The 25,078-nt window shown below is 39.1% G+C and overlaps 1 protein-coding gene across 1 annotated transcript in view; it reads right to left on the bottom strand.

The window, feature by feature from the left end:
- Positions 1-25,078, bottom strand: part of LOC121960358 (guanine nucleotide exchange factor VAV3) — a 108,061-nt gene that overhangs the window by 68,427 nt on the left and 14,556 nt on the right. The window contains 1 exon segment of the mRNA XM_042510017.1: positions 22,413-22,529. Within this exon segment, the coding sequence (XP_042365951.1) occupies positions 22,413-22,529 (117 nt within the window).

The following is a 25,078-nucleotide window of genomic DNA, read 5'->3' as shown; positions in this document are numbered from 1 at the left end:
GGTCAGTGAAAATCCATATGGACATTCTTCAGGATATTTTCTTTTTCTTCCCGGAGCCTTTGATGTTGCTGCGTCAGTCATGAACCCCTACGCTTCAGTTTTAGTCAGCCCTGTCTCACCCTGTGGGACCTTAGGATTCACAAGAGGGGACAACCGAATGCTGAAATCAGTTATGGGGATTTACTCTGCAGCGTGCCATCAGTGAGAGAAAGTATAGACGCTGTGGCCAAATTCTCTACTTAGTTAAATCTTGGCAGAATATGTATGACTACGTATGACAACATTGTCACAAAGTGTGATGCTCAAATGGAGAAGCTGCTCATGAGTGAAAAGAAATAACACTGCTGACAGAGCTTAACAAAGACCTCGAAAAACACCTAATACTTTTTAATTTTTGCAGTGGCTGTAATAGATTTCCCTTTGTGTGGTAAAAAATCTTGAGCAAACTATTTTTAAAATAATCATGAATAGTCAATTTAATTTTTATAAATGTATTATCATTTTTAAGCAGTTCAAGTTATTTACTTGATTTTTTGTTTTTTGTTTGTTTGGGTTTTTTTGGTTAATTTCTACGTCATTTTCTTGTACTTCTTCACCTATTTCTTGCTAAGTTAGTTGATCATTGCTTTCCTTTAGTGTTTTTGACAGAAATCAGGCCATGTTGCTCAGGTTTCAAAACAAATGAAATACCATGTATATAGTATCAACATTTTTTGCGTTACATTTCTAGAAGACAGGGCTGCATTTGCATATAACATTTCTTGTTCGTATTGAATGGCAAAGTGTTTTGGTTTAATAACAACCAACACGATAAATTTATTCTTTACGTTTTATGTTACAGTCTGTGTCCTGTTGACTTTTGGGAAGACTGGTCTAGTGTATAAGAAGTAAGTCTGTCTTTACTTTCACTTGGTCAGATTATTATTGAGAGGATTGTGTTTTCTTAGTTTTTGGGTTTCAGTTACTGTGTTTTCTCCTCCTGTGGTCCTGCGCTGCCTTTCATTCGTTTACCATCTACACACCTGGCCTGCATCAGCCTCAATAGTCCTTCCTGCCTTTCAGTTTAGTTTTTGTTGGATCCTTGATCCACCTGCTCTGCATTACAAAAGATAATAACAGAGACTGGTTAACATACACAAAATATTCAAATTTTTGCCCTTCTTCCAACAAAGATGAAATTCAACCTAATCTGTTTCAATGGCCAATAAAAAATAATACTCCCTTATGCAGCTGTGTATACTCAAGTTAACATGCCCAACATGTCCTTTATCATGTCAAAAGATAGAAAACTGTAACAGCTAGAGCCACTCTTGTTTGCATCAAAATACTTTTAAAGAAGGTGGTTAACGGATTAAAGAGAGAAAAGGTCGGCGTTGCGATTTTTGAGCATATCCAAAGACCTGTTGATGCTGTAGTCTTTCATGTTTAAAAGTAAATGTGTTTCTTTTTCTGACCAGAAGCCTGTAGCTTTTCTTTTGGGCATGCATCTGCAGCCTTGTAAACTGTTGGCGAGTTGATTTGTGTACAATCTACCCATGACAACGCATAAAGCCGACCGTGAACAGATAAAACGCAGTGTGTTGCAAACTGCTGTCACACATGTTCCAAATACGTTGTCAGATATGCTTGTATTATCTGGGTTTTAGGAGCATATTTCAGACATATGACTTATTCAGAAAATGCCACATTCTGAATTTAGAATATCTTAAAATAATTTTAAAAATAGTTGCAAAATGACCGTGACTCTATTTGCATTACTCTCACTTAAAAGTGGGAATAATTCTCCACAGCTTTAAGACATATTTTGGGGGCAAAGTAATGGAAATCTAAATTAACACACCTCTAATTTAAACTCTTTGTATATAATATAAAAAGAGCTGTAATATAGTAAAGTATAGCTTATTTGAAGTGTTTCTTCTTTTAAATTCTCTTTACAAACTCTGCTGGTTTTTCCTGCAGCCATCTAATCAGGAGCTGATCTACACCTGAGACACCAGGTGAATGTAATTACCGCGTTGGAAGGTTAGAAAAGCCAGGAGAGCCGAGAGGGAGAAGCCCTCTGTGGGGAAACTGCACCTCACTGAGTGAGGACATGCTGCTCTGCTTTCCACATAAAACAAACCCCTGTCAGTAAGACTTGCTGCCTAAATTTGGGAAGAACAACCTTATCTAATATATTTAGACAAACCCTCACAGGTAGCAAAATGCTTCACTGTTTATGAGCCCCAGCAGCTCAAACGTAGCAGTTTTCTGGCCAACAAAGGACACACACAGCATCTCTGGCTCTCCTGTGCTCACACTATGATTTAATAGTGGCTGTGGGTAAACAAAGACTAAAGCGGGGTTATCCATCTTGTTGCACATCGCACCTCTATTCATCATGGTAGTTTACATGTCAGCCATTTTATTGCTTTTCTCTGTCAATGCTGGATTATAGCGTTGACCTGAGACATAACAGGCAAATACTCAAAGAGAAGGAGCCGTAAATCCCGGTCTCTGTGGTAAAAAAGTAAACATGGTCGTCTGTATTATTGGCTCAAGACATTAAAAGACAGGAAAGTCAATGAAGAACTCCAATATTCCAATGCTTTGGCCCTCTGAAACTTGAGCAATGTGGAAGAAAGAATAAATGGCCCAAAAATTAGAAAGAAATAATAAAAAGCACAAGAAAATTACCTGAGGGAGAAAAAAAGTAAAAGAAATAAAATAAAAGAAATAAATGAAAAAACAAAAATGACACAATAGCTTTTCTCTTCTCTCAACATTTTCCCCTAGCCCCTTCCCCTTTCCATGTTTTTGCAAAAAAAATCATACCCATTTGCTCTGGGTTTAAAGGTTCCTTGTGAAAGGCATCTAAAGGCAGCAAATGGATAGTGATGTTGCTCCAGGTTTCAAAGGGTTAAACCCAGCTGTAAATCAAGTAAGCTGTCTTAAGGTCAACTAGTCATCTTTATTGGTTTTCATTTTATTATCTGCTTTAGTGTATTAAAGACACAACTGACAGGATTAATATGTAAAGCACTACTCCTCTAATCACTGGATCAAGAAATAGAGCTGCCACAGACACAAGCGTCCACTCATTGATCTTTACCCTGTTTGCCCAAGTTAAAATTCTGATGCAAGTTATAGTAAATGTGGGAAATCTTCTTGATGTACATAATGTGACACATCAAAACCAAGTGATGAAATCCCAAACTGGCAACAAAACAGCAGCGAACAAGCAGAAAGAGAAAAGAGACTAACCAAATACGCCTCGTTCCCTTTATCATGCAACAAATGTGTTTCCCACTTCTGTGCCGCTAAAGCTCTGGCCACAGATAGCCAGCTTGTTATATCTATATGGCGTAAGTGGGTTAGCATCGCTTAGCATACCCTGAGGAGTTCCTATTATAATCATGAACAATTAAATACGCACTGTTTCAATCTCACTGTGCAGATTCTGCACATTAGTCATGCGGCTGTGTGCAATCTTGTTGTGGTATTTCTCAGCGACTTTTTGCTTCAATAATTTAATATTACAGAGTAAAATATGGCACTTTGGAAGCATTTTGCACCCAATAACAAAGCTTAGAGGAACATGAGACAAAAGCATGTAACAGCTGTTGATTATGTTTCACCAGCTGGAGAAAAGTGTTTAACTTCAGGGTTGTTTTTTATTTTTTGTCCTTCAGATCATAGCATGGACTTGACTTGTTTCCAGTTATACAGAAACTTACATCATCCATCTCAGTGTTTCATCTCAAAAACACCTCTCTATAATCTTTCATGGGCCTTGTGACCATGCACACCTTGACCTCATGAATCATGCAGCCTGATAATCCATACAGCATCATTTCCATCTAATGCAGGAAGCAGTATGACCTGTTTGTAGTGAGGTGGAAAGTAAGGGTGTGGATGGGTGTCATGCAGAGTTTGTGTTCGTCAATGGCAAGTCTGTGACGCTTCACCTTTTTAGCCAAGCTAGCACTAAGTTTCATCATCTTTTGGTAAAGACCTTCCTAATCTCAGAGGATGAAGCCTACTGACTTTGCTTATTCTCTGACTTTTCCTGAGTTTCACAGGGTTGTGTTTTAGTGAACATCTCAACAACTGTTGCATGGACTGCTGTAAAATTTGGTTGAGATTTTCATGTCCCAAAACAACATTTTTTCCTCCATAGACTTACAGTTGGTAAGAGACATCTGTAAATCATTTGATGAATGGGTTTTTATTGCATCACAACCCCCACAAAACATTTCACTTCACTATCAGGGTTTGATCTATCCAGTCCGATGACATTTCAAAATTCTAGGGAGCAATCAGATTAAATGGTTTCATCCCCAATCAAATTATCAGGAAGTTAGCCACACAGCCAGAGGAAATTCGCCAAACAATCACAGGACTTTGACCTAGGAGACCAGGGTTCGTGTTCCATGTGAAACTAAAAGTCAACATTAAGTTATTTTAGATTATGTTATCATGTAACATACTTAGCGTATTGCGACAATGCCCAAGGATTCTTTTTCAAAACCTTAATTAACTGGTAGGGGTGCTAATTTGTAACATATCACGCAAATCTCTGTATGAGGACACATTGTGTGGCTATCAAATCTTATCCCAACCATAGCAATAACCTTTCCCTAACCCTTTAGTTGCTTATTCCAAAGAATATTTATTAGGATGCATGTGTGTAATTTTCATGATATTGGCCTATTTCCTGAAAAAACAATTCGTATGCCATTATAGGAACCTTTAAAGATGCAATGCATCATACTAATTTTATGCATCGCAGCTTTGAATTTCAGGGTGGTATCATTTCATGCATCTCCCCTTGTTATGAAACTCAAATCTTCAATACGGTTATTAAATACTGGCAAAGATTAGAATGAACCTGACATGGACATGAACATACCTGTTCGGCAGCACAGAACAATACAGCTAGATAAACCTAATGTTCAATATTACACTACAGGCCAGATAGCAAGATTAGTATTGATTAACACTTCACTGAAGACATGAGCTGTAATGGAAAACACACATTATCTGCCATCAAAGATTGTGTCTTAAAAGAGCCATTAGAAGTCTTTTCATGATGCTCATGACCACCCGTGTCTGTCCATAAAGCTAACTGCAAACTGTCCTCTCTAGTCTGTATTAATGTTTTACTATTGAAGCGGCTGTGTCTATTGAATTAGTACACCCCCGCTGTCTGTTTTTGGGTCCAATATGCTATTAAAATTAAGCTTAAATGATAATTTCTCTTGATGCTTTGTATCCATGTCAAACTGCCAGTAAAAAGCAGACAGTTCTTGTCTTAGCTGTTTCTCTTGTTAAAATACACAGTGACCATTTGTGGATTAATTCTCATTAACTCAGCTGGACAATGATAAATGCTGCAGAGCTGTAATTCTCGTCAGTATGTTTCTCATATTTGAGCAACAAACTGCAGCTCCTCATGTAGGAATCGCAAGGCTTCCTCCACCATGTATTTCATCCACTGCACAAATCCAAACTTTTTTTCTCCCTGACAACCCATGGGATTTCAGCAAAACTGCATCTTTTTGGATATTATATAACACATAGCAGTTGGTATATTGTGAAGTGGGAACAGATTTTCTGAGCAGAGTGCGGAGGATGGAGATTAGCTTTTAGAAACGCCCCCACTTTGAGTGACAGCTCATCCACCCACTCCACCTCCACCTCTGGAAAGCAATACAGAGAAGAAAAGACCCCCAACCCCCCGTCATCGTTGGAGCCTTGAGCATCTGGAAAAAGCATCATTGACATACATACAGTCATCTGCATGGCTTCTGCAGAATCTTTATATTAGAGAAAAACCTCTCAGCGAGATCAGAAGAACATAAACGTCCCTGTGAAATCCCATTCGTTGCTGTTAACTCAGATACGTTGGAAAGATGACAGTTGCAGCCTCCGGCACCTCATGAAAGATTTAGAAGAAAGTTTTTAAAAATGTGTCAGAGACAGGGATTGCACTTGTTGAAAATAAAATCTCCCTCATTCCTCTACTTTAAGATGAAGTCGGCAGGTGCCCAGGGGAGAATTGCCCCGCCTCAGGGAGATAGCGGACTGCAGAGAGTGAAATAAACATGCAGAATCTAAACATTTCTCCATCTCAGTGCATGGTCGCCCATCTGGCAGACAACTCTGACCACGGGCAATTCATGTTCTGAATGTAAATGCACCTCGTACAGTCATCTGTAAGCAGGATCCAAGTTTTACAGCTCAACGGTGTAACAGTAAACTACATAGTGAGGTTTGTCTGCTGTGTTTTTGACGTCTAGTATATTAACTTGCTCAAGGCTACAAAGAAAACACCTGATGTATTTTTGTCAGAAGGCTGAAAACGTGTGCAGTTATTAGAACTTCATTGACATATTGGAGGTTGTTACTTTTGGATGTAATGGGCCCTGATCCAGGACAATATAAGCCTACTATATGTCATGGTACTCAGGTCAAAACCTTTATTCACTTGCTTGCCGATAGTTAGATTAGAATACCACTTGATACCACTTTTAGAGTGCTCTCATGCACTCTTTGTATGTATACCTGGTCGGGGTGGTAAACAGGTCAAACAACACATGACTTTCCCCCAGGAGACCCATGTTGGTGTCCCCTAGGCTTGGGTGGTATCTAATTTTTCATACCTTCATAGAATTTCACCAGGTTAAGTGTGCGGCGCTACTCTTAATAGTCTAGTTAGCAAGTCCACTGTTACAACGATTACTAGCTCTGGTTTGGTCAAAATAAATCTTTCATTTACCAAGTCCGATGCAAAAAACCATTCCCTATTGTCTCTCTGGGGTTGCTGGACACCGGCTGTTTACAGCCCTGTAACTTCTCCCACCACCACTAGGTGTCATGGTGTCCTTCAGCTCAGCTGCCAGTTCCACCCATAGAGACTGGAGACTGAGCTCTGGTGGTGCATGCTGTGTACAACATACAATGAGTTTCATAGAAAGAGGAGCACCTGCACTTATGGTATACCGTGATATTGCCCAAGCTTAACAAAAGCAAGTAAAGTTAGTTATTTCAAGGTATGTTGCCCCCATGATTCTTTTCCTAAACCTAACCTACATAACTTTACATGAAGTATGTAACGTGACGATGCCCAACTTTGTTTTTTTCCTTGACCTTTGTAACTTTACTTTCTTGAACTTAACCTAGGGGCCACAAGTTTTGGGGAAATTGGCTAGCCTACAAACAACAAGCCTAACCAAGAATGTTGCAGGCCACATTTTGGTCCATGACTTGGATTAGAGATTTGTGGCTATGTATGATTCATTAAAAATGCATCCATCCTCATAATTATATTGTATCTATATTTTATATTCAGTGCCTGTTAGCAGGACAGTGTCTGGGTCCGAACTCGAGGGATGGAGTGGGGTGGCAGGTTAATAAGCGGGATGCCTTTTGATTATTTTGCTTACAAATTGCCTACTGGCTCGACAGCTATATAATGTTATTTCCCATCTTATGAGTACAGAACACTGCCCAGCAACCAGTGAGTTTGTATGTTCAACATTCTTCCTATTAGAAATTTATAGGTTGATTTTAAACTTCTGAGTTCAGAGAGATATCCCTGTGGAACTGTGACACACACAATATTGTCTATGGTCTTAGATCAGGGCTATGATTGAAGCTGCGGGGGAAAAAAAAAATATTTAGCTGATATTGCAAGACCTTTTTGAGTCCCATGTTTTCCTCCTGTCAGGGTGGAGTTTCCTCCAAAACACCATTTAGACCATAAAATACAATAAATCTCTGTACTGAGATCAGTTGCAATACTTATCAAAATAACTGACAATAAACCTTTGCTATATTTAAACATTTTTCAGTAGAATCCGATTTGTTGTCACATTTCGAAAGAGTTCAGTTTTTGGTCATCCCATAGAGACATACTGTCCAAGTTGCAAATGAATACACTATTTGATCATCAATCGGCACATTTTCTTTTATGTGAATCAAACAGCATCATATCTGTCAAAACACATCAACAACACTGACAAGACCAGATCACACCTTTAGCAAAAGGCCAGTGACAGCCTTGCCAACTAATACATCAGTCTAACCCCTTCTGTTTGATTTAGTCACAGTGAGATGTAGGTCTGTTGTTGTGGGTAGCTCAGTATTGAAGCTGAGGGAAAAAAGCTGTCAGAAAGTAGGGCAGTGAGGGGAGGAGGGCTGGTTTGTAGACCTGCACTTCAGTCTTTGTAGTCTTTGATCCTGACCACGGTGGCTTAGCTTCACGTGCTCTCCGGCTGGCCCGGCTCAGCAGTGGCCTATAAATACCTGGCATGTCTGCAAGACCAGGTAACCTCAATACCCAGCAACACACAAGATGCATAGTTCTCACACTAAGGTCCCTGTAAGCTGAATTACTGTTAACTTTGCACTATTTACTACCAATGCTGTTAATCAGTAATGCAGCAGGACAACATGGAGAAGTGTTTGTAATGCATCTTTAACAAAAACAAAAAATTAAAATTTCAAGAATTACAATGGATGGAAAGACTCTAAAACACACTTACATTTTTTTATGAAAAACATTTTTCCTTTTTTAATCTTTCCACTGTAGGACTACCTGCAGTGTTATGTGTTCCACACTCAATGGGAGGCTCCCTTTGAACCGGTATGGGGTAACCATATACAACACACACTCTTTTTCCCTCTCACACACACAGTAGACCAAAAAAGTGGCAAGCATAAATTTCCCCCAGCCAGTTTTCAAACTGTAACACCCTTTGGCCTCTCTGTTTCTTTCCCTGTGTTACACAATCTCTGTCACATTCACACACACACTTCCACTTCCAGGGGCCGGGGCCCTGTCACAAGAACAGGGGGTATTTGATAGAGCCTCTGACAGGACAACATGGAGACAAGCTCAGGAAAGATAGGAACAGTAAAAAAAACAATAGTTATGATAAAACAGCTTTTTTGGTCACACACACACGTGCATGCACTCAAAAAATATGGGTCTTGAAAAGCTTTTTGGCCCCAGAAATTCAACACACCAGGGGAGGTAGTTTTGATTTCGACAGCATGTAGAGGAACACAGCACATCTGCCAGTGTATTGTTTCTACACTCGCATATACACAGATACTGATTACACTGGTGTATATGCACCATTACACCTGAAGCTAAATTTCAATACATCCACACACTCGGAGAGAAACAACTCCAGACGGGCTCTGTGGTGACCATTTCCTCTTCCTGTTTCCTGCTGCTTTCTGAGACTTGAGATGAGTCAGTCCTCAGGGGAGTCACTGCTAGCACACACACACACACACACACACACACACACACACACACACACACACACACGCACACACACACACACACAAACACTAGCATGTAGATACACACAGGCACACTGATATGCAAACATCTTATTATCCATGTCCATGTAGCATTTTAAATGTCAGAGTCCCTGTCACAAGAATATCTTTTTTTGTATGATGTGTAAACACAAAGGGAAATGACTTGTAGCCTCTGTCTCACTCCAGCCATACTGGTACCAATATTTCTCCAATTTCAACCAATTTCCCAGAAACCCTATTACAGTAGGGAGAGGTTGTTGCCAAATGTTTCAATTCTTAATCTCTTTCCCCAGTCTTACAGTCCTCTATCCGACCCCCCAAATGAAGGGTGCTTTCAGGATGCAACAGAGAAAACATCCATGTAAACAAGGTGATGATAAAACAGTTCCATAGACCAAAAGCTGAACCCCTACTGGAAGGAAGTTCACGTGTGCATGTCTTTGTCTGTTTAATTAACTTGCATTGTAAGCAGGAAAACATTAGAGATGAAATGCCTTAGCATAAAGTATCATGTTGGCCAATCTGAAGTGGAATGGTGCTTATTTTAATTTCTTTGTGGCATGGTCCAAACGCATGCTAAAACTACAGCTAACACAACTTGCCCTGCATGCTGTAGATTAAAATGGGCTTGAGGGACGGAAGATTATTTGGTGTCACATTGACATTTAAAAAAGAAAAACATACAAAAACTGTAGCAAGCAAAAGTTTATGCTACTAATCTTATCGCCCACAGGCATACACCTGAAGAGGATCGTGTGTGTGTGTGTGTGTGTGTGTGTGTATATATATAAGTCTTTCTGCAACTACTAGACAAACTACTAGACCAATCAGCCTAGTATTTTGTGTGCACATTCAGGACTGTCTGGCACTGCTAATTTTACAAACTACTACTACTATCGTCTACATAGTTTTGAGTATTATTATCTATATTTCACATACATTGCCTGTTGGCAGGAAAACTTGATCTGCTATATGTAATGTGCCAAGGCTTAATCAAAAATAGACAAGGCACACATTTAAGCTTCTGAGATGGTTCTGAAATATGCTGTTGGAATTACGAGAATTGTCTTGAGTTGCAAAAAAGGCACAGTGAAAAGTAGTAGTAAAGTAAAAGTACCATACTAGTGGATAAATTACACTTGGATTATCCCGAATAAGTTGTGTGAGTGTGACTTCAAATTATGAGGAACTTTCTCAGTTTGGAAACTTTGTTCACTGTGGAGGCATGTGAAGCTTTCTTCACAAATTCAATGAAACAAACTAATTAATTTTTGATAGAAAATGGTAATTTTGGGGGTGGAGTATTCCTTTCAGCTTTAAGCTCTGTTGTAGTCAACTAAAAACAATTACTTAATGTGGAACAATGTAAAATAGTGTAGAGGCCTGTCCAAGTAAAAAAAAACACCTCCAAAACAACATATTTTCTCTGCATATGTCACTATGTTGAAGAGAAATCAGCTGTTATATTCATAACCAAACCCACACACTCCCCATGATGAGCCTACTTTTCTGCCTTTTGTAGGCATGTGCATTTGTGTGAGCGCACAGAGGTTTCCAGATGAAATACCCCTACAACTGCGGCACCCTAGGTGATGGTTGCCACAGCTAAGACATCCAGCGTGCTCACACGGGGATCAAACAGATGTCCGCAATCACCAAAGAAGTTTCTCTCCGACACCCTGAAACAATCAAAGAGACAATCCATCTCAGCTGCAACTGGCAAGCAGGGAGGCACAGCTCTCTGGCCGAGCAATCTTCAGCCAGCAAGGGTTGGGTGTGTGTGCGTTTTTGCACATGTGTGCGTGCATTCATGCTTGAGGAAAGCCAGTTGCTATGAAAAGTGTGATTCCAGTGGAGGCTGATGTCATGCAGTCACTCACTGGGAGTCCATGGATTATACACAGAGCTTTCAGCACAACAGCTTTAGAGCAGGTTCCATCAAGTTGCTTTGGACACAACAGTAACTCCAAATGTGCTTTCTTAGGCACAGAGCAATGTAACTTGAGGTAAATGCACCCGCGATTTAGGGCAAAGATTTGTACAATAAACAGACAATCAGGATTTCTTTACTGTGCTGACTAAACTCAGGTGTAGTGATGTAGTTTAACAAACATTTTACCTTTTCATGACATTAGTTTCTTCTTGAAGACGGAGTGAAAGTTGATTACAGACTCCAAAAAAAAAAAAAAATATTAGTAAACCCATATATACTGTGACTTCCTCAGTCAAGCTACAAATGTTTGCAGACGACACCTCTGAATTTCTGATCAAAACCATGATTTCAGCTGCCAGAAATAATCCAAACTGCCAACTACGTAGGCCTTCATCGTAGTGGCCAGACAAGGCGTAATTTATGATGTTAACTACAACTCCTTTCAAATCAGGTGTGCCAGTGAGAAAGCATGCACAATACAAATAGCCAATGCTATGTCCTGCACCAGTTTAGACACTGTTGTTAGGTCAGACAAGCTTGACAAAAGAAACATGGCGACGCGAACACTGTAACACACACACTGGATGTCAAAGATATATATATAAACACACACATTAAAATGCATGATTCCCTCCAGGCTTACACCTGATGGAGATCATCACAGTTCATCCAACGAGCAACCACCTCTTCCTTTATATCACTTCTCACCAGTAACATTTTTCTTATTAGAATAAAAATACAAGTCATAAATTTTATTTTCTGACAGACATTTCCCACCTCTTGTATATATTATGAAGGCTGAGTTAGGTGAGCCAATTTCCTACTTCTGGGGTGCATTTTTTGAAATTTTTCTTTACTGAAACGCATAAAACTCTTTCAGTGCACATAATGGAACAATCTACAATGAGTGTATGTGGATTACATTTAAATAGCAAACTATACATGTAAACACATGGGTTAACTGGGCTTTTCTGGATCTTGGACACACTGAAAGAAAAATCAACAAATACGCCTAACTTTCCAGAGGCCTGATTGGTCGTTGTAAGGTCATCCTGGTCTCGGTAAGAGAGCTGGCTGCATTATTTTTCAGTGCATTTACAGTGATTACCTGGTGTTCAGTTTGTTGTGGTGCATTTGGACTTTGTGGTAGCTTCACAGTTTGCTAACACATGGGCACTACATACTCTCAAGAGGACTATGACAGGTATTCTGTTAAGCTTTATGAAGGTGTGTTGGAGGAGCCATGCCTCTTACCAGATGTAGGCATAGATGAGTGTCTGCTCAAATATTCTGCTATCAACTCTAACGCTGTGCTGCAGAGTTACTCTAATGAGCTGGTCAAGACGCTACCAGGCTACATCAGCAAGATGGGACCTATTCTGGGCCGAACCTATTCAGTTCCAAATGCTGTTGGACTTGGAGCATTGGTGGTTGCCATGATCATGGAACTCTGCATCAAGAGCGCCACCCAAACAGATGATAATACATACAGCATGCTCCGACGTACTTGGTGAAGAAAAAGCCTCAGGTGTCCGGGACACAATGTCAGAGTAACTCAGGCGCCATCGCATTTTCATAAACAATGAGCGACGATTAATGAGGGAATTACAAAGACTAGAAGAGCAGCTGAGCAACCATCTCACCGTCCTCCGAAACTCCCTGCTGTATGATGGGCAGATGAACACCCGTGGCTTCAAAATCTGGGTTAACAGAGCCTCCTTTTACCTCCAGATGTTGATCCATGAGGCTCAACTGAATATTCACACTGGCACAAATTCATCAGACTTTGGTACTTCAATTGAAGCTGCCATCACTTTATATCTGCAGGACCTGGATTATTTGCTGGAGAAATACAAGACTCACAGGACCAGTACTACTACTTTCAAATAGTATTCGAGAGAATGCGTTTCTGCAGGATGCAGCAGGCCAGTAAGTTGTTTTATGAAAAATGATGAAACAAAATGTTCTAAACATTTTATTCAGAGGGGAAATAAGGATCCCTGTGAACAACCTTAATTATTGACAGCTTATATGAATCAGATTTTCTCAAAATATAAACCAATCTTAGGTTTAAAGAGTCATTTTTCATATATCAAGAACAACCTCAACTCTCTCATCAACCAAAATGGCTTATTCACTCTGCCATCAACAGATTAGTTTAGTTCTGTTTTTTCTCATTTCACTCACATTAAGTAACTGTAATCACATATGCAAGACAGTAATGGGCAAAAAATTGATATTGAGGAAAAATATTGTAAAAATCAAATATGGACGACTCAAAATCTTTGTCAACAACTTATTTTCTTATTTTCTGTCATGTTCTGACCTATGTATTTAGCCTATTTCTGAATTTCTGTCATTATTATTATTAATTACATCAGTAATATGATTGTGACTTTGGCTGCACTGTGATGTATTTGGTGCTTGTTATCAAATCATTATGCTTTCCTAAGGCAGATACATTGCTCTTCTTTTCACTTGTATATTACATGTTTTTAAGACATAAAATACCCTGCTTTGAACAATCTTTTGTGTCTTACATGCTTTGGGATTTGTTTGTTTTTCACAAAAAAGTTTCCTTGTTAAAAATTCTTGCATCTCTTTCCCAACTGGCTGACTTTTATCTTTATACATTCTGAATTGCAGACTTTAAGTCTCTCAAATCAGCCTCTTTCTTGCATAATGTAACAAGTTTTGTGCATATCCAAACTTCATATAATGAACTTGACGTGTAATAAAAAAAAAAAAATCCTGTCTGTATTTCATATAGCACTCCTATCCCACAAAAAGTCCCAAAAATATAGTCAATGAAAATTCAGCTGCCACACAGCCATTTCTTTATTTAAAAATATTCTCAACAGAAAACATGTCTGTCAGAGAAAGGTCTGTTGCACAGCCGTCTGCCAATAAAACCAAACAAATAGGTTTTACATCTGTTTTATTTTATTTGTTTATTTAACAAGGACATCGGAGAGCCATTGCCTTTCCAAGAGTTGGCTACAATTCATCAGCCAATCATACAAACCTGCTGTGCACAGCTGTAGAAGTGTCTTCCAATATGGGTTTTTACGAAAGCTGCATTGGTGTGCCCAAAACACCAACAAACTTCCTGCATATTTGTATCTTTTGTTGTGTTCTCTCAAGATAGAAAAGCATCTGCAGCAGCATTTATACCTTGATGAGAAAGCAAGACTCTGAACCACGATTCAGACTCATGAATCTACAGCAGGTGGGTTCACAGCTCCTTAAGGCTGACAGTTTAATTGCAGGTTTAACCGACTGACACCTACGAAGCTATAAAGTGAAACCTCCCACACCACTCTAGAAAGACTCCTCTGGTAATCCACTTGAGGATAGCAGATGTCTGGGAGGAACATCCACAGGCCAATATGTGATTTTCAGTGATATCATCCCAATATATTGCCATCCACTGATATTGTCTTAATGGCAGCTATCAAAATCGCTGTCTCCATAGCAATTGTGGACCAGCTTAGCCAAGCAGTAAAGATACACCCAAGTATCCATTAGCACGTAGCAGACATATGATATCTGATCACACAGATCTGCTGGAGAGAGCACAGCTGAAGGACAAAGGAAAGAGACAGAGAGGGTGAGATGATGGGGGGCTGCATCAGCCGTTAGTGGGTTTCCGTGGTTAAATTTATCACAGTCAACCGAGAAGGAAGACACCAATCAATAAACCCACTCTGCCTGTCTCCCTCTTCCTTTCAATCTTTGCTTTCCCCTCCCCCTGGCTGTCACTGTCCAGCCCAAAACAAAATAGTCAACATCTTCGTCCACCTAAAAATGCAAGAGAGCCAGTGGTACAACGTGGTAATAGAGAACTGCCCAGCAGGGATGAGTTGACACTGTCTTTGTATGGGAGACACATTCAAACCTTCATCTGTGTCTGATAAATGAAACATGGGCTGATTTCACTGCAGATGGACGAAAAATCACTTATTGCCAGATTATTTACATACGATATGGCTAAACACATGCAGGTGTGGCATCTCCCGGCCCATCTAAAGGAAGTTGCGGTGCAGCACAATTTGCATGATCTACGGAATGGAACATAGCAGATGATCTGGGGTTACTTTACAGTGTGGAAATCTGCCCACATGAATACCCACAGTGTTCATCAATCATCCAGATGTGCTTTTTGTCTTCAAGGTTTGTCTTTAAGATATTCTTTAAGATTGTCTTGGAGCATTTTTAAAAGTGGAATATTGCCCCAAAAAAGTGAAATTTTACAGAACAATTGGAATTTGTTTAAGTTTTATAGTTGGACAAGTTGGGAAATATGTTCATTTACATTCTGAGGCTGCTGAGAACATCAGTTTTATATAAGCTACAGCCTCAACTGCCACCTACCAGAACTTCTCAAGCTAATTAATATGTCATATCTAATTGATTTAATAAGCAAAAAAATGACAAGTTGTAGTTTTACAGGGGGTTTATGCATGTGTAGGCCCATTTCCTCGCAGGGCACAGTGGCTTCCTGGAGTATTCTCATCGATGTGATGTTGCCAAGCGGAGACTATTTATGTTGATTTGAAAGCATTAGAGCGCTGGCAGCTGTTGTTATATTCTGATGGATCCAGTGTAGCTGCTTCCCCCTTTTTCCAGTCCTTATGCAAAGTTGAGATAACGGGAAGCTACCAGTAGCTTCTTACTGCAACATATCCTCAAACAACAGGAAAAGTCCTGTACATGGTTTGTTTTGCATCTTAAGAATTAGCAAGGGTTTCCCACACATTCATCTACTTGTGGCAGCCCACCACAGTTAAAACAGCTGCAGCCACAAATAGATTTTCTATTGTTGGAGCTGATTCACTCATTAGGTGTGCTACTGGAATATTTATACTGTTCAGTTATTTATGACACCACACTGTCGGAGTACAGAGCACACTCGGGCAAAGATGGAGCAGTAAAACGTTAGGCACATTAAAAGTGAAACTTAACTGTTCATTCTGCTGGGTCAAATTTGCATCCACTCAAAGCAGCTATTGTTCTCATCCATTGATCTGATCAGCTCAGAATGGCTTGAACCCACCTTCCTGAACTTCCACGCTACACAGACTTTCTTCCTCTTTATCCCATGTCACCTGAATTCCTCCTTTACTCCCATCATGTGACAGAGGACAGTATGCAGCGCATAGGTCACATGACCACAACCTTCTGGCCCACGATTACATGGGTTAAATACAAATTACAATTCATTACTTTTTGTAGGTATATGTACAAACAGTGAATGAGAGCAGCATGGATACCGTTATAAAATACAGATTGGTACAGAGTGGTGTCAGTCTACTCATTTAACTCCAACACAAGAATAAAATATGCATATTTTCCTGAACATCAAAATATTCCTTGAATAAAAATAAATGAAATCATGTACATAACTCACATACTGTATACAAAGGTCATTTGAGATAACTATTACACTGTTAAAACAAAAGTATAGTTTGTAAAATTGTTTCTTTTTAAAGTGTAGCATTTGGAATGTGTATTAATAAATACCAGGTTAAGTGGTGAAATTAGCAATTTTTTAGATTTGCAAAGACATATTGTGCTATAATAAATAAGGGCATTGTGTATTCTAGATATTATACTGTTTCACACTGTTGAGATAAGAATGTGTGGCTTGATGAATGACTTTCTAATGAGTCCCTCTAACATGCAGTTGTGTGGTCAGTGAATACATCTTACAAACAGTGACTTAAGAGCACAGCAGCACAGATGATGTGCTTCTGTTGCCAGTTTCAGTGTGTTCCTAAATTAAAGCATGCTGCATTATTTAATAGGTCAGTCCATGACACTCATTTTTTCCAAGTACTCAGTGACGGTCCATCATGTGACAGTGAATATGGAAAGCTCCTGTCAGCACTTTGACTCTATTTTTGAAAAGAGCTGAAACGAGATGACTGGAATAAGCAATAAAATAGAAGTGAGACAATTAGTCAGTCTTTTTTAGGGATGATGATGGCAGCATGTATTTTCAATCATGTCACAACAAGGGTATGACGTTTTTCCACGAGATCATTTGGGTTGCGTCACCTTTAGTGTATGTTAACATTGTGTTGGGTATAGTTAAAGTAATGATAGATGAAATCCACAGATTTATTTTGTCATCAAATGCCACCAAATGCCTCCACAAATTTGAAACAGCAAGAGGTAGCTCTTGATATCTTCTCTAAATACTTCATACCATCATCTGTCTCTCTTGCACTGCCAGGTGTGTATGAGTATGTGCATGCCCTGTGCAGCCAAGTTTCTGTTCTCCCTACAGAACACACAACCCTCCATGTGTCTACAAGACAGATGTGCAAACCAGATGTTCATGCACTGAGGGGAAAGGGCTGCAGACAGACCTGCTGTATTTGTCAGTTTTCCTACTGTTGTGCGGCCACAGTTTGAATCCAAAAACAAGTTTTTGTCAAATGTAGCGGAGTTATCACAAATCCAAAGATACAATCTCCCTTTGGTCATGTTTTTTAAGACCTGAAATCTTATGAGGGACTCGTCCTTTACAGCCAAATTCCTTTACAGCTCTTATAGGTGGAGGAGTAGAAAACATTTTTTAGGCCATATAGTGAAGGTTGTCTTATGTGTGTTCAGTTTAAAACATGTCCAGTATAACAGCTGGCAGGAAAATACCTTCAGATTACACAGCACAGATGCTGCAAAGAGAGATATTCAGCATGTGTTTCCTTACACAGACTCTATCAAGACTACCGCACAACTTTTAAAACAAACAGACGCAGTTGATGTTTAATTCAGTAGTGGGTCCGGCAGCTATTTTTAAAACAAAAAAAATGAAGCTGGAACTGCAGGTGAGTGGCAGTTTCTCCCATTCCCTCCTCTCCTCACTCCATTAGCCTCTGCACAGCCAGCCAAGCGAGGATTATGGGGCCTGCTCGCTGTCTAATTTCAGAGATGTTAAATTCACTCTGGGCAATGTGAGATTCACTCAAGAGAGTCATCAAAATGTTGTGCCTGAGCAAACTGAAATCACTGAGGGAAATGAGGAATAAATCGGACATCACAAAAAATGAAAAATTATCAGTGTACGAAGAGAGCTCATTTGAGAGAAACCAAGAAATCAGACACAGAAATCAATCACACGATTAGGCTGTCATGTATTAACATTAAGCCATAAGTGTCAAGTTATGATTAAATGCGAGAGAGGATCAAGCATTTATGGTTTGGGGTCAGTGATGGAAGTAAAAGTAGTAATACCACAGTGTAGAAGTACTCTGTTACAAGTCCTGCATTCAAAATCTTATGTAAAGTTTTAACATCAAAATATACTTTATGCAACAAAAGTTTTCACAATGTAGAGTGACTGATTTCATGAAAATATATACTATATTATTGGGTTATAATTATTGTTGAATTAATGTGTCTATCACTATAATATTGCAGCTCTTAAAGGTGGAGCTGATTTTATTTACTTTACAAAGGTAGCCTACCCTGTTTGGTAGTTTAATCTTTAATAATCAATAGTTAGTATTGATAGTAGTAGTATTTAATATTATAATATTAATAATTTGAATGTGCAAAGGAACTAGAAACTAAAGCTGTCAAACAAAAGTACTAGAAAATACAATATTTCATTCTGAAATGTAATAGAATAGAAGTATAAAGTAGAATAAAATTGAAATACTGAAGTAGCCTGCAATTTTGAGGTACTTATACTTTACTTAGTACCTTTATAAACTATAGATTAATTAGTTACATTGCATCATGGTTTGGGGTGATGGGTCTGATGAATGGGTAGCTACAGTTGCTACAGCAGCCTGTTAGCATAGCAAACTGAAAATGGCAGGAAACAGCTAGCCTGGCTCTGCCTAGACAAAATCTGCCCACCAGCCCCTCTAAAGCTCACTAATGATCACATATTTAGTTTTGGCTATAGTTTTATTTAGTTTTGGCTTCCCAGCCAAAATAAAGGCTATTCACGCCAAACACCCCCACATAAAGCTGCAAATAGTTGTTTTTCCGCTACGCTAAGCTAACCGACTCCTGATTGTTTTTACACTAAGCTATGCTGATCAGCTATTAGCTGTAGCCTCATGTTTAGTGTAGCCTACCAACGTGAGAATGGCGTCAATTTTTTGGTAAAAGTTATTTTACAGCAGGGAGTTCTTTAGATTGACTAAATAAGGTGCTTGTGACTAGTATATTTTCAGAACTTTATAGCCTATAGCCTTTCTAGTAGCAGTTTCAGCCTGCAATCCCTCTATTTCTTTTTCTTCGAAACACACAGATGCTAACATTTGAATAGAAAACACATGAATGCAAAATCAAGGATGTGCAAATCTACAAAGCCTCTAACAGCAGCGTTTTTTTTGTTTGTTTTTTTTGGGAGTAAGGATAAAAATTTGCATATCCTACAGAAATTAGAGGAGCCACTGTTGGTTCTTGTGTAGCTTTTCTCTGAAATATTTCCCTACAAGGGTGAAAAAAGGAATTTGCCAGCGGTCCAAATGTGCTTTAATAATAGATGACTTAATGAAAAGATGACTTAATTCTCTCAGCTATAGTTAATTCAGCTCAGCACAGCAGCAAAGATGCATGTTGAAGTAGGCCTAGGGATAAAAAGGTGCTGCTGACCACATCTAAAGCCTTTCTCAATTTCCTTTCTCTTTTAAAAAAAATATTTGTTCATAGGATCCATAAGTGTTTATTTAATAAGAATTACATCATTAAGAGTTCATCTGAAGGACTGTATTAACATAATATGTTAATGATGAAATGCTATTATCATTTGTAAGTCGAAGCATTCATTAAGTAAATGTTTTTTAGTGGATATTAGATAATTCGTTCTTTTACATTGTCAGTTGCACAAACACCAGAATCATCAGGAGTCAACCTCTGCTGGGAACACACAAATGATTTTGCCAGTAATGTTCTAATTAATGCACAGAGAAGTTGAAAAGTTCAGTCAAATGAGCAGATTGTTTATCTTGGGAGGACAAGTTGGCTGGTTGAGTCATATTCTAAAGATTGTTTTTAGGGTTTTTTTATGCTTTTATTGCATAGGTGAAGAGGAAAAGGGGGAGAGAAAGGGGGATGATATGCAGCAAAGGGCCGAGGCCGGAATTGGACCTGCGGTTGCTGCAATGAGGACTTCACCTCCATACATGGGGTACCCGCTCTATCCACTGAGTTACTGGGTGCCCCTGGTTGACACATATTCAACAAAACTTTGACACTCAAGTTCTGTGGCAATTTCACATGCCTTCATTTCACAAGCTGTTACTTTCGTAAACATTTCTCTGGTAGAGTGTTGCTCCCTAACGTGTGTGTTTGCCTTGAAAAGGGAAGTTCAGTAGCCAAATGTTTTGGGGTATTTTTTTCATTCATTAAAAAAAGACCTATGACTCAATTCTCCTTTAATACTTCACTAGGCCTCTGCTTAAAAACTATATGCCCAAAATTAAAAGTATTTTTCTTTGCAATTACAAGGTCTATATAAATAATTTTGGTTTCAAAATAAAGGTAATACTTGTGAGATTTACTGCAGGAGTGTTATCAGTACAGATGGTACATTTTTTTGGCAACATTTTTTCACCATCCTTGCATCCCAGATAAATGTAAACTCATTTGATGTTGCCTATATTTTATTAGAATCCATCTTGAGTGATGATTGGAGATTTTTTTTCATAATCTAAGAACATGGTTTCATGTTGTGGTTTCGTTCTCTCATAATAGCCACATGATAAAAATGCTAGCAATTTGAAACCAGAAAGGGTGTGCTGTTCCTTTTTATTAAAAATCAGCTGTCACAGTCGGTGTTTCACCTCTGATATGATGGATATGATGCTATTAATTTGCATTAATGTGGGGCTGATTAAATTCATGCTGTGTATTTTTTCATCTCAGCTGATTATAATTTTAATCACTGATGTTATTATAACTGCTGGTGTCACTGGAGTATTTTTAGCGTCACATGCTGCTCCAAATGCCACTTCTTAACAGATTTTACCACAATTAAATGGAGGACTTTAAAAGCTAGTCAACAGATATGTCTCTGTGTCTTCCTGTGTTTCTCCCACTGACACATATGCACACATATACAGCTAGTATGACCCTAACGTCTCATAAACTCCAAACATAGTGTGCACCAGGGGCCAGCAATATCCCCCTCTCTCTGATTTCTGAGTAGACCTCCAGGGGACTTCACGAGGGCAGCAGCAGGGTTGTCAAAGAGCCGCAGACAGCTTCACAGCACTACAAGCAGAGTCCCATCAAAGTAATGAACCCAAGGCCAGACTTTTAACCCCTCGTAAAGTCTGCACACTGAAGCGTATTCCCTCTAATGAGAGGAAGCGATTAAACGGCTGGGTCACGTTGCTGACTTCAGCCTCGGCTTGGCGTTGAGGAGTGTGAGGAAAGCTGCAATATGATCTCAGAATGTGTTGATTAGCACCAGTCTATATGATACTGTAGACCTGACTAAGAGGCCACTGCAACTGCTGTTACAGTGAGAGGATGAACTAAACAAAGGTTATCCAAAATGGATTAAAGCATTTGTAAATCTTTGCAAAAGGGACACTGGAAGCACCAACACCTCCATTATAATTAGAATCAAAATATAAGTCAAAAAAAAAGGAGCTCTGTCACTTATTATCTCTCAATTTTGACTAAGTTCCATGACTTTCACACAAAGACAAGAGTGGGCTCAAAAGAACATTTGACTAATTCAGTTCAGTCTCTAGGGACAGCTGGCGAACACAGTGAGGGTGGAAACCGGCTGTCATCATCATAATCTGTATATAAAGATGGAAAACGAGTTTCTACTTTTTCTTTTTACTGTACAAAAATAAAGCCAAAACATCCCAGATACAGTCGCTGCTATGTTACACTAGTGACATCATCTAAAGTCAGAGTCTGCGCAGTAGAGATCTCTGCAACATGGACTTCCTGCAGGGTTTCCCAGGCATGTATTTATTTGCAGCACCCTGCCACGATTAAAACATCTGCCACCACAAAAAGATTTTCTCATTTTGGAGCTGGACCACTCATTAAGAGCACTGCTGAAATATATGTACAGCTTGGTTATTCTTTGTACCACACTCTCGAACTGCAGAGCTTACTCTGGAAACAGATGGAGCAGCAGAATGTCACATGCAGTGAGTCAACCGTGCCTTACCTTTCCAAAGTCCCTGACATCAAATAGGTCAAAGGCCTCGAACATCTCTGTTTTCTTCATGCCAAATACGTCACCACATGCCGCCAGGAAAGTCCTGATGTTCTTCAGGCACAGAAACTGTGTTGGGCAGACAGACGGGATACATGTATGAGTGAGTCAACTATAAATGTTATTATGTTATTATGTTATTATATTTCATTTTCAAAGAGCTTTGTGTGTAATTTTCACTGAATGGGTACAGATAGTGCTGCTTTTATCCTTTGCCTTCTACAGTAGCTTTCACTCTGGCTGTCTAATTAGGACGCGCAGCAGAGGACCCACTAGACACATTGGAGGACCACAGCTCTGAAAGATACATGAGTCAGTGTTTATAGGCACCATGAGTGCATCTTGTTTCATTAATATGATGTATTTCCTGTTGAAATAGGACAGTGGAGTGATGCATAATTAGGAACAGATAATTCAGCAGAGCAGGGAGAAAAAAACAGAGATCTTATTTACTCCTACTGGTACAATATGATGTAACCACCAAGATTAGATATCTGTTTTTACTTGCAGGTTGACAATGACTGTTGTAATTTACTCCCACTGTGTTCTTTTGATTTCTCACCTATCTGTTTACAGATGGCCACCAACATTCAGGCTGTTCACAGTGATCTAATTAACGCTGAATTCAGCAACAGCATAGCAGTCCCGTTGAGACTGATATCTTATTGTTTTGGCTTCAGTTTTTTTGCCTTTGCCTTCACATGCAACATGTCACTTCAAGAGTCATGTACCGACCTGGAAAAGACTCAAAATGACTACAAAGAAGATGCAAAACAGACACAATGAGACACAAAGAGACTTACAAACACTACAAAAAGGGTCAACAACCACAAAGACTAACTACAAAGAGAGTCAAAATGACTTCAAAGAGACACAAAACAACTACAAAGACAATCATATAACATATAACTAAACAAAGACATATAACGACAAAATGACAAATACTACGAAAAAGAAAAAACAACCACAAAGTAACACAAAAAGACTACAAAGAGGCAAAAACAACTACAAAGAAACTGACAGTGACTGCAAAGAGGCATAAAACCACTACAAAGATACTCAATATGATCACAATGAAACACAAAACAACTACAAAGAGACTCAGAATGACAGACAAACACTATGGAAAGAGACAAAACAACCACAGAGATACAAAATGACAACAAAGATACACAAAACCCCATACAGATGCATCACAAGTACAAAGAGATGCAAAACAAAAAGACCCTAAACAACTATATAGTCTGCGTGTCTTGCTTCTATGTAAGAGAGGTGGAGAGGCGTACTTCATGTCTGTGCCTATTGTCTCATAATCTGCCCATGGTCACATGATATTATGCTGCACTTTCAATCAGTCTGTCAGTCAATCTGTTTCTTTAGGTGTAACTATTTCTTTGTTCATTCTTCATTCTTAATGCCCAGCTCAGAATCAGAATTAGTTTTTGGCCAAGTAGGTTTGCACATACAAGGAATTTGTCTTGAATTGGTACATCATAATAAACACATTGGCAACAGAGTTTCTAAATCACCTTAAATATATATTTAATAATTCTGCAGTGCATTTTACAAACTAAATTCTCATACATCTATGCTCTCCCTATAAAGACCAAACTGTAAATGCAAATGTCCTCATAATAAATAAAGGGAAATCTATTGTCTGTTGATGTTTTGACACTTATGCGAGACAATTTGAGTCATGGACTAATTTACACTGAGGATAACAAGGTTGTTCCCAACCATAAAGCAACATAATTGCGCAAAAGGTCAGAAAACCCTTCCTCAGCTTATTTTTATACACCGTGAGCTTAATTACAGCTGAGGGTGCACTTTGACCTGAGAAAATTGAATCAAACAATCAATAAGAAACTCCTATAATAAACAAGGTCATTTACTGACTGTGTTTTCTGCCTTGTCTGCAACCTAATTCTAAATCTTGCTAATGACGTTAATGGGGCTTCATCCAGAAACGATTTATCCAAATTATGCAGCAGTTAGCGCTGACTGCTGCCCAACAACAACAAGAACACCAATGAAACTGAGAAAACCGGTGGGGGTCGGAAGCCAGGGTGTTAAATAAAGTTTTGTCAGGTGGTTTATTCTGTTTCTGACAAGTGGCCAGCAGTGAGTACAGGGGAAGGTGTCAACACACGGTAGTTAGACAATGTGCAACATCTGTGACTTCCTGTAGTTGATACAGGATGGAACAAAAAGGGTGCTGGTGAAAGAGATGATTCATGGAGGGGTTTTGGGACAAGGTTTAACAGATGATCTCGCCTGCAAAAGTGCATTTTACTGCATGAATGTTACCCTGAAAACTGTTGGATTACAACTGCTATGTTTTCAGTTCTTGTTTTACCCTAACATGCATATATTTGCAGAAAGTCAATATTCACCTGTCACAGGCAGATCATTACACATGGGTAACGTTGCTCCATGCAAAGAGATGCTCGCATGGGGGAACCGGTGCAGAGGTACATCAGTGTCAATATTGACATGCGAGGTGCAAAGACAACAACATATCACAGCCAACACAAAGGCATGCCGTGTAAGACCAACTGTGTTGTTGCTTTTTGCATTTGAGCAATGATGCGTTATGGCTGCACCAGTACAATGGCCCA

The sequence above is a fragment of the Plectropomus leopardus genome, chromosome 21, assembly GCF_008729295.1.
Source record: "Plectropomus leopardus isolate mb chromosome 21, YSFRI_Pleo_2.0, whole genome shotgun sequence".
Lineage (NCBI taxonomy): Eukaryota > Metazoa > Chordata > Actinopteri > Perciformes > Serranidae > Plectropomus > Plectropomus leopardus.
This window is presented reverse-complemented; position numbering and strand designations above follow the sequence as displayed.